Source organism: Triturus cristatus, chromosome 3_2, assembly GCF_964204655.1.
Source record: "Triturus cristatus chromosome 3_2, aTriCri1.1, whole genome shotgun sequence".
Taxonomy (NCBI): Eukaryota; Metazoa; Chordata; class Amphibia; order Caudata; family Salamandridae; genus Triturus; species Triturus cristatus.
In genome coordinates this window covers 370,554,088-370,570,513 of record NC_140584.1, presented here as the reverse complement: position 1 = coordinate 370,570,513, position 16,426 = coordinate 370,554,088, and the positions used below count along the sequence as shown (strand labels likewise).

Sequence of the window (16,426 nt, the reverse complement as noted above, 5' to 3'; positions counted from 1 at the left end):
TTATCAATTTCTGGAAAAACTTTTGTTACAGTTGCAATAATTTTTCATGAAGGACCTACTGTAACTTCTGGACATTACACAGTTTATCTTAAATGTGAAAAAGGCTGGACACTGTGTAATGATTCCCAATTGATTTTCAAGCAACGTTTGCCTTATGATTTACCCAATTCTTACTTAATTTTTCTGAAACCTAAATTTTGAAAACTAAAAACTGCATCTGAAGAAAGCATTTTTTGTAATTTTAAAGGATTATAATTGAAGATATCACTTAAAAAGGATTTTGAAATTACTATTTGGCCTAAAGGAAAAGTAATAAAAACAATTGTGGACTCATTTGACAGAAATTATTTTGGCATGTGTGCTTTTGCAACAAGGTTTAAAGATGGTTTATCTAGAAAAATTTTATTCATCTAGAAAAGTATTTGTAATATATATGTAATATTTCTAACAAGGTATATTTTAGTGAGGATAGTTTTGGGGCTTTTTTTAAACAATCTTTCAGATTGGTTTTTTTTTGCCCGCTGTTAAATGATGAATACAATTGTTTTCACTATTTTAAGTGAAAATTAAAAAATTCTGAAAACAGCAAAAAAAGGGCAAAAAATTGCTTTGTAAAATATGTAAAAACATGTAATGCTTTTTAAAATGTATGATTGAATATTAATACTTTTTTTCTTTTTTTGCAGAACTAGAAAGAAAAATAAAAAAAAGAAAATCTGTTCCCTTGCAAATTACTAAAAATATTTTTTTTCAAAATAAGTTATTTTTTTTAAAAAATAAGTGAAAAATATTTGTATTTCTCAATCCTCCCTTTTCATGCTTCCATTTCTTCACCTCTCTTTGTACATTAAATTTAAAAAAAAAAAAAAATTTTTTTAAAAAACATCCTTAAACGCGCGCACCCAAAAAAAAAGTAAATAAATAAATCCCCCAAAAATTTTTGGGGGTTTAGTTTTTAAGTGGCTCTTAAAAGAGCCCTTGAGTTAATGTAGGGAAACAGGAAGAGGAAAACGAAAAAAAAGAAAAAACATCTATGGCCTACTGCACTCATGCGCATCAAATTTTCTCTGAATGAGATCAAGACTGGTCTCACCCACAGAAATAAGTCGACCGCAAAAAGTGCAGCGTGTGGACAACATCGCCAAACAAGGTGGTCCAACAAGAGGTGTGGAAGAAGGCGAAGGCACCATTGCAGAAGAAGTGCTCGCCTGAGCTGCCAAAGATGTGCTCGGCTGAGCTGCTGCAGATGTCGTCGGCTGAGCAGGTGGAGGGTTTGCTCCAGAAGCTCGACGAAAAGTCACTGGATGCATTGCCTCAACATGCCTCATCATAGTATGAATACTAAAAGAATACTTCTTGTTAGCATTCCCACGTGATAAGACTTTTTGACACAATGTACAAGTAACTTTCGGTGCATTCACCTTTTTTTGTCCCTCTGGGAAAGTAAAAAACTGCCATATAAAGCTGTCTTTCTGCTTCTTGTTCCTCTGCCTCTCAAGAGTGTCCTGGTCACTGTCTGAAGATGGTTGCTGTTCAGCCATTGTCTCTCAACAACAGAATAGCTCCTTCTCCAATGGAATCAGAACTAATAATGAGAGGAGTAGGTGTGGTTTGGGAAGAATCTGGAACTGAAAGTACTTCAAACCAATCAAAAGTGATGATTCATGATCACATGACTTGCCATGAGGGGATTGGGTGTGGTGTTGAAACAATCAGAAACTGAAAGTAATGAAAACCAATTAGAAGTGTTGTTTTATTAAGCACATAACCCGAGGTGCGCGCACTGTGCAAGCTCCGAGTGCGCACCTTGTGATTACGCATGCGCGAACGCGTAGGAGCGCATGCGCATACGTCATATGCGCGTACGTAACGCGCATACGGAGCACACGCGTATACACGAACGTAAACGCGCGTAATTTAAGCGTATGCGGAAGTGAACCGCGTGGAGCACGTACGACGCACGCATGCATGCGTACGTACGCATGCATGCGTACTGGGTGCGCGCTCCCAGCGCACACTAAAACGTATGTATGCGTACGTAAATAACGTACGACGGTATTCATAAAAAACTTACGAAAACGTACTAGGTGCGCGCTCTGAGCGCGCACCCCAAGAATTTATATTAAAAAAAAAAAGTGGAGAAAAATTAATAGAAAAAATTAAATATACTGTTCAACTTTATCCTAATTGAAAGTTAAAAAAAAAAATAAAATAAAAGGATACAGATAATATATAAATGAATACATAGGATTTAAAAAAAAAAAAATATATATATATATAATTTAATAATTAAAAAATTAGCATTTAAAAAACCTTGCAAATTCACTGAAAAAACCATAGGTTTCACACACGTTATAGTTAGGAATTAGCATTTAAAAAACCTTGCAAATTCACTTAAAAAACCATAGGTGTCACACACGTTATAGTTAGCTGGACATTTCTCTCGTAAAAAACCATTGAAATTCCCCCGTTATAGTTAGTACAGCTAACTATAACTTGCGCGACCGCAATCCACTGCTGATGACGTCACATATTACATCACTCATGACATGGTCAGTGACATCACTCATGACATCACTGATGACATCTCAAATGACATCACTGATGATGTCACTGTTGAAGACATCAATGTGATAAATTACCACATCTTCTCACACCCATATAAAACCTTTGATATACCAACTGAAAATTACACAGTTCCATTGTCAAATCCATAAATAATGCAATACTAATAACTGCATACCCAAAAAATAACTTTTAGGTCTTCATTCACCTCCACACACTCACCTGTACAGTCACTCATAGTTACATTCAGACCATAAAAAAGTGATCATATGAATTTATACATACAACTATATAGACACTCACACACTAAAAATCATCCATAGAGGTACTCTCACACCTAGTCATTCATACAAATAATCACACTGCCCTTTACTCACCTATGCAGTTATACACACTCAAGTTCACTCACTCACAAAAATAGTATCATATTCTTATGCTCTATTAGAATCATTGACACAAGCACATATTCATCCTTCAGTCACTGTCACAATCACACACTCTCACATCTAGCCACTTATATACTCTTACACACATATATAATGCCTTGTACATATTTAGTTAGTCATAAATGTACCACTGTGAAATACATTCAAACCATAACACAGCCATACATACACTCACTCAACCATACAGTCCTTCAGAGATGCACTTTTAATAACATCCAGTCATAGAATCACACACTCACTCATCTATGCACACTCACACACACTTTACCCACACAAACACGCATGAACTCATACAGATACTGAGACAAGCAATCAATAATCCATATAGACACTTATAAAGCTATTCACAAAACCATGCCACCACTTATACACCAACACACAGACACATACAAAACATTTATACAGTTTACGCACTAGTCTGAAGTAAGATGCAGTTAAAGGTCTCACTTGTCGAGTCAGTTACGCAACACAGAAAATCATCCCTTTACACACTTGTACACCCACTCATTCTTTAACAGGCCTTTCCCTATATTTATAAAAAATTTTGCAAATTAAATATTCACTGGATGACATCATCAGTGACGTCATGAGTGATGTCATTTGAGATGTCATCAGTGATGTCATGAGTGATGTCACTGACCATGTCATGAGTGATGTAATATGTGATGTCATCAGCAGTGGATTGCGGTCGCGCAAGTTATAGTTAGCTGTACTAACTATAACGGGGGAATTTCAATGGTTTTTTACGAGAGAAATGTCCAGCTAACTATAACGTGTGTGAAACCTATGGTTTTTTAAGTGAATTTGCAAGGTTTTTTAAATGCTAATTACTAACTATAACGTGTGTGAAACCTATGGTTTTTTCAGTGAATATATATATATATATATATATATATACATACCCATTTTATCATCCACTGGCATTTGGTTAACTAAACCACAATACTGCACATCTGAAATTCTTGAAAGTAACCACTATTTCAATTTTTGTGGGTCTCAGTCAAGATTTTCAAGATCAATGTAGTAAATGTTCTTGAGATGTGGGCTGTGTTGTCTGAATAAATATATCATCCAGGAATTGTACGTTCAGTACTTTGTTATCTTCTACAAATAAACCTAACTGCTGAGACGTTTTGCAGATGGGATATTGTAAAAAAGGTGCATGTGTAAAAAGCGTTGGGGATAAAATTGTAATTTAATACAAATGTTGGTGATTTGGAAGGTGTCTTTTTTGCAGTTTTATATAGCACAAACTCGACCCGAAGGTATTGGAGCGCTTTACATAAGCACCAGTTACATTACACAAGGACACATTCACTTTTGGTAGGTACAGGGTGATTAAGTGAAACACAGAGGGCCTGATTCCAATGTCGGGCAGAAAGCCTCCAACCAGTGGTCGCAGGCTTTCCGCCAGATATGGTAGGTTTAAAGTCTGACCACCATATGAGGAGGATGGCGGTCGGAGTTTAAACCTGCAGAGGTATTCCAACGTGATTCCGACTGGCTCATGGAGCCCGTCGGTCATTCAGAAACACTTCATAATCCCTTAAGGACTGCGTTTCCGCTGTTGGGATTATGATGGCACTTTCCGACAGAAACTTTCCGACATGGAACTACTGTCAGAAAGTGTCTTTGGGGGCCCCTGGCAGGTTCCCATCCCTCTGCAGCCTCCGCATACTGATAGGTTCCCCCCTCAACATCCCTGCACCTTGTGGCAGGCACTGTGAGGTGCCTGCCACACAGTGCAGGGACGTTTACAAACTTCCATTTTTCAATAGGAGCATGCGCTGTGGATGTTTTCAGCCTGTCGCACAAGCTCCCATTAAAAAATTGAAAATTCCGACCGCACAATGTGAGGTCGCATCCTAAGTGGGTTGTAGGAACCGCCGACCTATGGTCGGGTGGTTCCTTCACCGCAATGGTGGAGTCCGCCTGACACCTTAATCAGGGCCAGAATGTTGAGCTGATGCCAAGACTCGAACCTAGGTCCCCAGCTTCAAAGTCAGCAGCTCTGGCCATCACACCATATTTTCTCAACCTTTAACAAATTGAAGCATCAAAAACACTTGACTCTATTGCTAGATCTTGATCATTAGAAAAATATTCCAATAGATTATTGTTTTAGGGTTGGTAAACGCCTTGTTGACTATGCATATGGCTGGACAATACCATATGAATGAATGTGTATGCTTTATTTAACCTCGCCTGTTGTGTACTGCCTTTGTCTTCCAAACTCTGGTGGTTGTCGTGGTGCGTAACTGACATTTCAGCAGTGTTTCCTGTTTGTGTGCTACAATATATATTTAATGAAGCTTCAATAAAAAAGTAAAAAAGTTTATTCAACTTGGAAAAAAAAGTAGCAATATTTTATGGTACATGTAAATGTAAAATAATTTTCAAATATTTATTTTACATGCAGAACTATAGAAAAAAACACTAAAGCACTATTAAATACATTTTGAATTAAAAATTTAATTATTCAAAATGTATTAGACTACATAAAAAAAATCTCAAGGTTAAATTAATCAATACCTTCCCACCTAAAGTAAAAAAATAAGTATTTTTTTTATGCATTGATAATTATTTAAAGTAATTATAGAATTAAAAGTAATTCCATTATATTTAAACATATTTATTGTTACATTCAAAATGAGAAAAATTACAATATACTATACATAAACTTAAAAGATGTACTATTTATAGATAATTTTTAATATTAAGCTATATTGATTTACACATTTTACTATTTTAAATACATTAATTGTATTGAGCCTTTAAGTCCCTGCCTCGTTATTTTCTGTGGGAGGGTTTTGCAGTAACAGGGATTAGCCCTCTGTGATGCTAGATTTACTACTGTTTTTTTTTAATTGTTTTTAGTAACTTACACCTCCATCCCCTACTTCCATTACTTTCTATGAGAGGGTGTTGCAGTACTGTTGGTTACACTTAACAAACTTTACACACAGATTTTGTGGCTAGCCAAAAGTAGTAAAGTTACTCAAAAGTGTAGGAGTACATTTACACATGTAAGTTACCCACAAGTGGAAAATACCTTTGTGAATAGCCCATTAGTGAATATCACAGACAAAACATAGAGACCGGGTCCAGACTGAGCAACAGTGACTCACTTGGGTGCCTCGGACCCTTCTTTACCTTTGGAAGCACTGGACTTTCTGCAAAACTCTCATTTTGCATGGTTGAGCTAAAGGCCAACTGTGTGTCCGTGTGTTGTGTCGGAAAAAAACACTGTATGGAGGTACAGCGACCTGGAGATGACCTGGTCCAAGAAAAGCACTTGCCCTATCTGTCCGACACAAGTCTGAAAAGGCCCGTATCAGTGGCAAATAATAAAACAAACACACTAAGAGGTAAAAAGGCCAGAGTGATTAGTTATTTTTAAAGGCTGTGGAATAAGTGGTCTTTGTTCCCTTATCATCCGTTCCTCCTGGAGCGAAGTGGACAAACAGGTGAACAACCTGCCCTTGAAGAGCGCGAAACTTTGACGCCTTGACAAAACTGGTATCGGAGAACTTCAATTGGTGCACTTATATAAAGAGTTTTGTGATGAATATGTTGCGGGCGCCCAACGAGCTCTATAAAAGGACAGGTTGAATCGTCGCTTCTAAATCTAGCTCCTCGTCCTCTGCTGGAGTTCACCCATACCGTGAGCACCATGAAGTTCCTGATACTTCCTCTCCTGTGCCTCCAGCTCTGCCAGGGGTTGGTGAGGTGAGTTTCCCTTGGACAGTGTGCCCTGACAAAGAGCCCAGCTCCTCGGGAGTTGTCAGAGAGGAAATATGTGCATTTCTCTTTTAAGTGAATCTTTCTCTCTGGGGACCACAGGTCTGATGTCTAGTCTTTAATTCCAACAATTATGCAGCCCTGAGGACTGATTACATGAATGTTTCCAGGTGGAGAGCACTCAGACTTCGTTATTTACACAGATAGACCGAGCAAACACCTTTGCACCAACCAAATAGTTCAAAAACGGTAATTACACCAACTGCTGCAAAACTGCACGTGCTGCAACAGTCAGGTGGTGCAAATGAAGCATTGGTACGGGCCGGTCGCTACAAAGGTTCATAGAGAAAGCCTCTGTGCAGATTTAAGTATATCGGGTCGTGGGAGCTTCCACACCTTGAATTATCACTGTTTTTCTCGATTTTGTGTGCACGCAGAAAGTCCTTTAAATAGCAGTATATTAATGCACCTCTCATGTATCCATTCATTGCATGATTGCGTGTAATCTATCGAGTGGGAACCTAGTACTGATCAATGGGGAGCTGTAAGCAAGCATTTGCAATGCAATCGGTCTCGCTTTTGGGAACCTATATGTATTTAGCTATGCAGCACATTAGCCTGGGTGCTGAACATCTACTGTTCTTTAAAATGGAGGGAGAGTAAGCACCAAACTGTGTGACACGCCAGGTATGGGAACACATAAAGATAAATATTGCCTTTCAGCAGGAAATGGTATAGCCCAAAGCTTGTTTTTAATATAAAATCAGGGCCTTCGGTGGTCATATCAATGAAAATACAAGATTTTAAAAAAAAAAATTGTCTACGGGTGCTCGTGGAAGACAATTTCTATGGACTGGAATTTACAGCATTCTAAAGTGATTCTACTATTTTACTGACCTCTGCTGGTCGTTTTCTATCAAGACAAATAGAGGCAGTTGAACACAAAAAAAAAGGCCTTAAGCAGAGGCAGACAAGTCCTAGGGCTAATCTCCAGAGCCCACATAGTACATACACATATAAGTATATAATAAGTATATGCTAAAGTGTATACAAGAGGTCTTGAATGCTCGACCTAAACACACAAAGGGGAAAGAAGGAGGATGAGAAAGACTTAAGTACCGTCACAAAGGGAGACAGCAGGAACCAGCAAGAGGAATAAACAAACCAAGAGTGTCAGGTACTGGATTAAAGAGGCCTGTGGTGGTTTCAATTCTAAAGAGCCCTAGTATTCGGCCCACCGACATTTATTTAATAGGGCTTCCGAGCAGAGCTTTGGACACCGGTACTCATTATTTGACAAATTAAGCACTGACGCATCTGAAAAATACTTTTCCTTCGAAGATGCACACAGCACTCATCTCACTGTGGCGCAGTGCTTTCCTATTCACATTCCACTCGCAGGCTCCCGCACCCCGCGTATGGAAGTGCTTTGGGCTCGTGCTCTGACCAACTTGCTCCATTAATGGACTGTAATGGAAGTGAAGTTCCTTGTGCGCTGCAGGGCTCGGGGTTTACTGCTCCGGTGTCCCGGTGGGAGAAACACCGAGCGGCTGAAGCACGAGGCAGGAAACGCAGAAATTACCCGAGAGCATAGCTGCCAAGGTTTTAGATTGCTATGTGTGACATTTTCATAATTTCTGTGTAATTATGAGTGCCATGAGAACCACTACGAGTGACACTTTTCTCGCCAGCAAAATCAACCAATAAAAGATGAGGGAAACATAAATATCAGAAATCTGACCCATTTCAGCAACGAGAAACTCTAAGATCTTAAAACTGCTGCAAATTCATGAGGTAGCTGAGTCATAATTACAAAGAAATTATCAAAATATCATGCATAGCAATCTGAAACCTTGGCAGATATGAAAGAGGGCGAGCATCACTTCACATGACATAGCATTGAACACCATGCCCATACTTCTGTTCTTGACACCGAGTCTTGTTTACTTAAATATTTCATAAAAGTGATAGGAAGTATGTGTTTTATTCTATTGCTATTTTATTGCTCATCTTGTACAATGCTGATCATATAATAAACTTGTGAATTTTGGTTGGCATAATGTATTGAGTAATAAGAATAAAAAGGCAGAAGCAATACCAATTAGACAAAAAGAAAAGAAAAGGAGCATGGTAAAACAAGGAGAATAAAACAAATCACTTTTACCAGGTGGTGGTCATGACAGCATGGTGCTGGACAAGCCTCAGGAGAGGCTGGGAGATACACACAGCGGTCACAGCAGGCTGTATTATTTCAAAATGTAACACCAGTGAAGTGAGCAGTCCAGGGGTCTTGCGCACCACAGCTACACAATTCACTTACTTGAACGAGTCAATAAACTAAGAGAACTGCATGTACTCTGTAGCAAAGAGAAACCTTTGAAGTCTTTTATTTATTTATTTATGTGTTTTATAGAGCGCGAACTTGACCCGTTAGGGTATCAGAGCGCTTTACAGGAGAGCAAAGCAACATACAGACAGACTTAGGATCAAGCCGGTACCAGCTCGAGTAGTAAGGGGAGGGATGTCGGATACATTGGGGAAGAAGAGCACGTATTTACAGTTTACATAACCAGTTACTCAAGGCGAGATACCAAATTTACAGAATACGTTTGCAATTATTCGAGCCAGGCCCCAGGTTTCTGATGGGGTGACACGGTAGTCCGAGGGGAGGTAGTGGACGGCCCTAGGTCGGTCTATGGTGGTGGTTGAGGCAATATTTAGCTGAGGAATTTGCCCATAAGGAAGGTTTTGGCATCCTTTTTGAAGCGAGCCAGTGAGGGGATACTTCTGATGTTGGGTGGGAGAGAGTTCCATATTCTTGGAGCAGCCCCTGAGAAGGCCCGGTTGTAAGTTTTCTTTTTCCGAAAGCGTGTAGGTTGGAGTACGAGGTCTCTGGCAGATCGGGAGATTCTGGTTCCTCTGGAGATCACAGGTTTCTGTGTCAGATATGCAGGGGAGTTAGAGTATAAAGCTTTGTGCGTGATGCATGCTAGTTTGAGCTGTATTCTTGCCTCCAGGGGAAGCCAGTTGAGAGCTATCAGGTATGTGGAAATATGGTCGTATTTCCTAGAGCCGGTAAGTAGTCTGGCGACCGCATTGAGGCAGGCTTTAAGAGGTGCCAGGGAGATCTTCGGTAAACCAGAGAGGGTTGAGCAGCCGTATTCCAATCTAGAGATGACAAGCGTTTGGACTGCCATTTTTAGGTCAGGAGCTTCGAGGAAGGGTTTCAATTTCCTAAAGTAGTTAAGGTGGAATCTGACTGTTTTGGCTATTGAATTTATGTGGTCCCGCATGTTCAGGTTGGTGTCAAGGGTAATTCCCAGGGATTTTGATGAGTTCACAATGGTCAGTGGGCAATTTAAGGCTGTGATAGCCTTAATCCATGATTGGGACTCGAGGTTAGTATTGGGAGGGGAGATCAGGAGAAATTCTTTGCATTGAGTTTAAGTTGATTGGATGCGAGCCATTGAACAGTGAGTTTCAGAGCTTCGTTCAGAGAGAGAGTCTCTTCGAGAGACTAGGTTTCGATGTAGATCTGGGTGTCATCAGCGTACATATGATAGGAGATGTTAGCTGCACGTAATATTTCGGTAAGCGGTTCTAGGTAGAGGCTGAAAAGGGTGGGGGATAGGGTTGATCCTTGAGGGACTCCAACCGTGACCGGGGATGGTGATGAAAGGTTGCCATTGATTAGGAATCTCTGTGAGCGGTTGTGGAGGAAGGACCTAAACCAGTCTAGGACAGTACCATCCAATCCCATCCTTTGTTTGAGGCGATCGAGTAGTTTTTCATGGTTGATCGTGTCGAAAGCCGAGGATAGGTCCAGGAGGATTAAGAGACAGGATTTGTGTTGGTCAAGGGCTTGAAGGGCATCATCCACGATGTGGAGCATGGTGGTTTCGGTGCTGTGCCCTGGTCTAAATCCGGATTGGAAGTCATCAAGTAGGTGGAAGTTATTGATGTGGTGACTTAGCTGCTGTTGCACACATTTCTCCAGCACTTTGGCTAAGAGGGGGATGTTGGAGATAGGTCTGAAGTTGTCAGGGGAGGCTGGATCCAGCTATGGCTTTTTCAGAATGGGGAGGACTTGGCAGGCTTTTAGAGAGTCAGGGATCGTTCCCTGCTGGAGGGAGGCATTGAGTATTGTAGTCCAGCTGGGAATAATGGATTGGTCGACGGCAGCTAGGCAGATGGCTGGGAGCGGGTCATTGAAATGGTTGCTCGGGTGTAAGGCAGAAAGGATTTTAGAGATGGAGTCTTCGTTACAGTCTTTGAAGACAGTCCAGTGAGCATGATTTTTGGGTGGAGCCTGAGGGTGCATCACGTTGGGAGCAGGCGGGTCAGGAGGGGGTTGAGGGTGTGTGATGGCACGGAGTTCGTTTCCAAGGGCCAAGATTTTGTCAGCGAAGAAAGAGGGGAATACCTCTGAGGATATAAGAGACTTGGGGGTTTCTTTCGATGTTTTGGCCAGTTTATTAGATTGGTGTTTGACCAGTTCGAAGAGTTTGTGGGGTCTATTCTTGGCTTTCTATAGTTCAGTTCTGAAGAAGTCTTTTTTTTTAATTGAGTATGTTCCTGTTGTAGATATTTCTGGCCTGGCAGAGGAGTTTTAGATGTGCGGTAGAGGGGTGCTGCCTCCAGGATCTTTCGGCTTGCCGGAGGGCTCTCCTCTCGTTATTAAGGGATCCTGTGTACCAGGGGTTTCTGTCTTTGATTTGGGTTCTTTTCAGTTTTAGTGGGGCTGGATCGTCAAGGATGTTTGTGATGGTCGCAGAGTAGTGATCATTGAGGCCACTGACTGTTGTGATATGCGAAGGGGGGGGGGAGGTCGGATTTGCATCAGGCCTCAAGTTCACTTCGGTCCAAGTTCTTGGTGTCTCTGATCCAGCGTTTAGGAATCGTCGGTTGCGGTGCTTTTGACTTGTGGGTGCCAGGTAGATGGAAGGTGATGGCATGATGGTCAGACCAGTCGCAAGGGTCAATAGAGATAAGTTTGACAGTTGATTCTTTGGAGATGATCCAGTCAAGGGTGGCCCCTTTTGAGTGAGTTGGTAGTGAGCAGGCTTGGGTTAGGCCTTGATCTGCCAGGAGGTCTTTGATGGCGTTGACATGTGGGTCCTTGGGATCATTCCAGTGTAAGTTAAAATCACCAAGGAAAATATCTTTGGTATTAGTGGGAAACTTAGCTGTGATGATTTCCATGAGGTGGTCGGTGAAGGAGTCATTCTTGCTTGGGGGTGGTAAAAGAAGTGTAGGTTGCATAGTTGGGTGGAGTAGCTGCAAATAGCGAGGGCAAGGTATTCGCAGGATTCGGTGGTGTCTGCTAAAAGTTCAGTGACAAGAAGGTTAGAACGGTAGATGCAGGCGATGCCTCCTCCTTTCTTTTTAGATTGTCTATCCAGCCTTGCGATGTTGTAGTTGGGAGGGACTCGAAGGTCTAGGCGTGGAGACGAGGATTCATTGAGCCATGATTCTGTTAGGATTGCTAAGTCGAGGTTTTTGCAAAGGATGAGATCAGCAATATCTGTGGCGTGTTTAGCTGCCGATCAGCAATTGATTAACAGACCAGACAGAGAAGATTTGGACTGTGTTTCTGGAGTCTGGGCGGCCAGGTCAACAGGTGCTAGATTACTCTTAACCACAGTACTGTTACGGACGGGGGCTAGCCTGTTGGGGTTGCTAATGACCGGGCGGATAGCATTCCCGTCAAAAGGATAAGGGGTAGCTGGGGTAGAGTTGTAGTCTCAGAGGATGGCCAGGATTTCCTTTTCAGTGAGGTCTAGTGAACTTGGGGCGGCAAGGGAAGAGGTGTAGGAGAGGACCAGGGCGAGGGCTTCTTCCTCTGAGAGGTGACATGGTTGCTTACGGGGACGAAGATGCCTCAAGGCTAGCGGAAGAGGTTGTTTAGGGCACTCTGTCAACTTCAGGGGAGTGGAGCTAGGCAGGAGCAAGAGGTTGGCGAGGGAGAGTTCAGCGAGGTGAAGGAGGTTCATTAATTCCAAGATAGAAATATGGATGCTCTGGGTTAGATTGGTAGCTCTGGAGAGCGGGGAAACCATTTCCCTATTGGGTGGAGGCGTTAGAGGGTGGGGGGGAAGTGGTTTGAAAACTGTTCTGTCGGCATGTATTGGAGAAAGGAGGGGAAGGCTAGTATGGCCTGTGTTGTAGGTCCTTGGATCTATGCTGGGGCCCCATTGCGGTTTGGGTTGAGGGCTGGGAGGGCAAGCACGACCTGTATCATAGGTCTTTGGGGGCGTACAGGGGGCCAGTAGGGAGGGGACCAAAGGTCTAGGAGTGATACTAATGGCGAGGCCTTGCGCAATGCTGGAGTGGATAGGGGGGTTTGTAATGGAAGACCTTAGAGGGGTTTGTGAGTGGCAGTCTAGGCTGGGTATGCTGGATGAGGACTCACCGGGGCGGGAGTTGGTTTCCCTACCAGAGTCATGCACGTGGTTTCTGAGGAGGGTGAAAAGGTCTGCAAATTTATCCATGTTTTTGGTTGAGGCTTGGATCAAGATAATGCCATCAAGAGTGATGGTGAGGTCAGCTCGCAGGGTTGGAGAGGGAGTTGTTGTTAGCTTGGTGCCGTATGGAATGTTCTTTGTTGCACGTATATTGAGGAATTGGGCAAAGGTTTTGCGCCAGGCAGAGGTTCTTCTAGAGTAGAAAATTAGGTCATTAATGACTGTGCCGTTGTCCGCACTATAACGAAGGTCAGAGATCAGTGACTCAGGGCAGGTGCCTTTTCAGGGTGGCGTGTTTGAAGGATTTAGCGGCGGTTTTGGATAGGTTGGGGGGAGACCAGAGTGTAAGAATTTGACCCTGTGGCGGAAAGGCCAGGACTTGCCATGCTGGGTCAGGTAGGCTACTCGAGGACTAATAGGGACAGTTATGCAGCGGAGTGGGCTGCTCACCGTACGGGAACTGGAATTGAGAAGTGTCAATACCATGGGAGAGTGCACTATTGAGGTAAGAGCCTGGTTCGTAGCTCTCGGGAATATCAGGCGAAGATGAGAGTGATTGGTAGGCAGCTCTCGAGGAATAATTAGTGAGGGTGAGGATAGTCCGGATGTCTTTAGTATTTTCACCATTTTGACGTCAGCCAATGAGAGGTGGTTGTATTGTCTTCAAACTGTTGCCATTTTAGGGTCAGGCGAAGAGCAATCTGCCAGATATAAGACTACTGTGGAGATACCGACAGTAAATCACGGTTGGTGATAGGCAGTATATATTTCCATAATGGTAAATGCTCACCTTTGATGATGTTTGTGTGATCAGCTCATGGGAGAACCATGGTCCCCATCTTTTACCGCGGCGCTGCCATTTTAGGTCCAGGCAGCCGTCGGTTTCAAGATGGTTTCAGTTTCCTGCAATTGATCCTTAAGGGAGATCCGGGGAGAGCAATGATCCCATTAATTATCAAGGCGTCTCCATGGGACCAGGCGGTCATCGGTTCCTGCAGTTGAAGAAAATTAGGGTAGATCGGGGAGAACAATGATCAAGTCGTCGCCATTTTAGGTCCAGGCAGCCATTGATGCATTTGTTACTCATTAAACGGAAGATGTGGCGTACTTTCCTGGCGCCGTTGCGTTGTGTAGCAAAAATCACATTCCGGCTCACGGTAGTGACCGGAGCACACAGCAAAGGCCGATCTCGGGCCTAGTGTAGCTCACGGGCACGCACGGGGGATGCAGCGCAATATCCTGGCGCCGTCGCGTTGTGTAGCAACTCACGGTAGCGCCCGGAGCACCATCAGACGATGGCATCGGCGAGTCACAGCCCCAGAGCTGGAGAAGCAGGCACGCAGAGTCCGGACAGCACCGCAGGAGCCGATCTCGGGCTCGGTGTAATTAAATTAAGTCATTTTTAAAACATACTTACTGCATATTTGGGAACTTCGTCAGGGCTGTAACAATTATGAACAAAACGTAAATAATATATAACATACTTTAAACAGACATTGATATTTACAAATGACCCACAAACTCATATGACAACAACTCACATGAATATTACATACATGGAACCAACATCCGTAAAACATGAACAAAACTCACGATTTCAAAAAGAGAATTGGTGCATAACTATAACAACTGCACAGCTGCACATAAAATATATATGTGAGCTTCCCAATAGAAAATAACATTTTTATGTGTACAGAAAGAAAAACAGATTATAACAAAAGAAGCGAAAAAATTATGCCAAAACATACAACATAGCCATATCTAAAAGAGTGTGTAAATCAGCTGGGTCAATTAGGTGCAATGACCCTCCTGAGTGGAAAAAAGAGGGAAGAAAAAAACGTTCATATCAACAATGTTATATATCACAGACTGTGGAAAACGGTAAATCTATTAATATATCAGTTGGTTAACTGTAGGGAATCCTCACCTAATTTACAAAGAAGTGAAGCCTAAAACAGTAGCGGCACTAACCGAATTGCAATTTTAAAATAAGAATAGGCTACGAGTGGGTTTACGTAATGGTATGGGCTGTTTCTCACCTCTAGCTGGTCTGAAACACTGAAAAGTGTGCTTGGCGGATTTGGACCTCAGGGGGCACAATCAGCCTCAAACGTGATATAATGTAACAGAATCTAAGACAAGAGAGAACTCAGAGTAATAAGCTTGCGGAAAACGTATCCAAGGGAAGACAAAGGAGTCAAAAGTGAGAATAATAAGCTGGCAGTAAGACTAATATTGTAACCAAGACCACCAAGATTGGTTAACATTGATGACGTATACATACAGCGACCCAATTATAAATAAGAAACTTTTTGGCTGAAAAAGCAGGCGCACCTCCCAACCAAAAGCTGTAGAGTTTTTTCAAATATCTTGATTAATGTGTTAAGAGCAAAGGAAGATCCAAGTCACCAATTGTATACTAGAGGGTCCCGATGTATGTTCTGTCAGAGAAGAATGACGAGTGTCATAAAAACAGCACTAAATATTCCATTACGTCAAGATTCACATGATATTATCATGTAGCAACCCACACCATATTCAACGGAAAACCCCCATTGTGACTGTCAACCACCACTGTGACCTAAAATTAGAAAAGGGGTTAACCACATGCCTTGTAAAGACAGGCCAAGAGCAACCCAAATAAATAAGAAAGAAAAAGAAAATGAAATACTCTGCAGAAGGAAATGCTATAACAAGTGCAGCCAAATTGGGTCATTGTATTTCCAGGAGAGATGAGACACATTGTAAAGGAGAGAAAAAGACGTGCAAAATATATAAAACAGTGTATGAAAATTGGAAAAGGAAAAATCACATGACGACCAACCGCAAATGCTAATATCAAAATGTGGCTCCCCAAAGTTTGTAAAGAATATAATATGTTGAATTTTACATCCTATAAGTAAATGGTATATCCTCATAACGCGATGAGTAACCATATTCAATGGCGCCAAGACCCAATCATGATAACCATGCCCCATGAAGATAAGTCCTTCATTAGTAACAAAATAATAAGATAATGAATGCCATAACAAATAGTAAAGGCCAGAAAACCATAAAAATATCGCAGTGTGCCTAAGCTAAATAATATCGATGTGGGTAAGATGCCAAATAACTAAGTGCAGGGGAGCTCTGTAAGTTTATATGGCGCAACCATAACACCAGTAAGTGTATATAAATTAAGGGAAAATGTAAACGATGTCAACTCCTAAA

General features: G+C 41.9%; 1 protein-coding gene across 1 annotated transcript in view; it reads left to right on the top strand.

Annotated features, from left to right (window-relative positions):
- Positions 1 to 6,587: 6,587 nt before the first annotated feature.
- Positions 6,588 to 16,426, top strand: part of LOC146857403 (gastricsin-like) — a 28,450-nt gene continuing 18,611 nt past the window's right edge. The window contains exon 1 of the mRNA XM_085647894.1: positions 6,588 to 6,740. Within this exon, the coding sequence (XP_085504020.1) occupies positions 6,685 to 6,740 (56 nt within the window). The 5' untranslated portion in view covers positions 6,588 to 6,684. The remainder of the gene's footprint in view (positions 6,741 to 16,426) is intronic.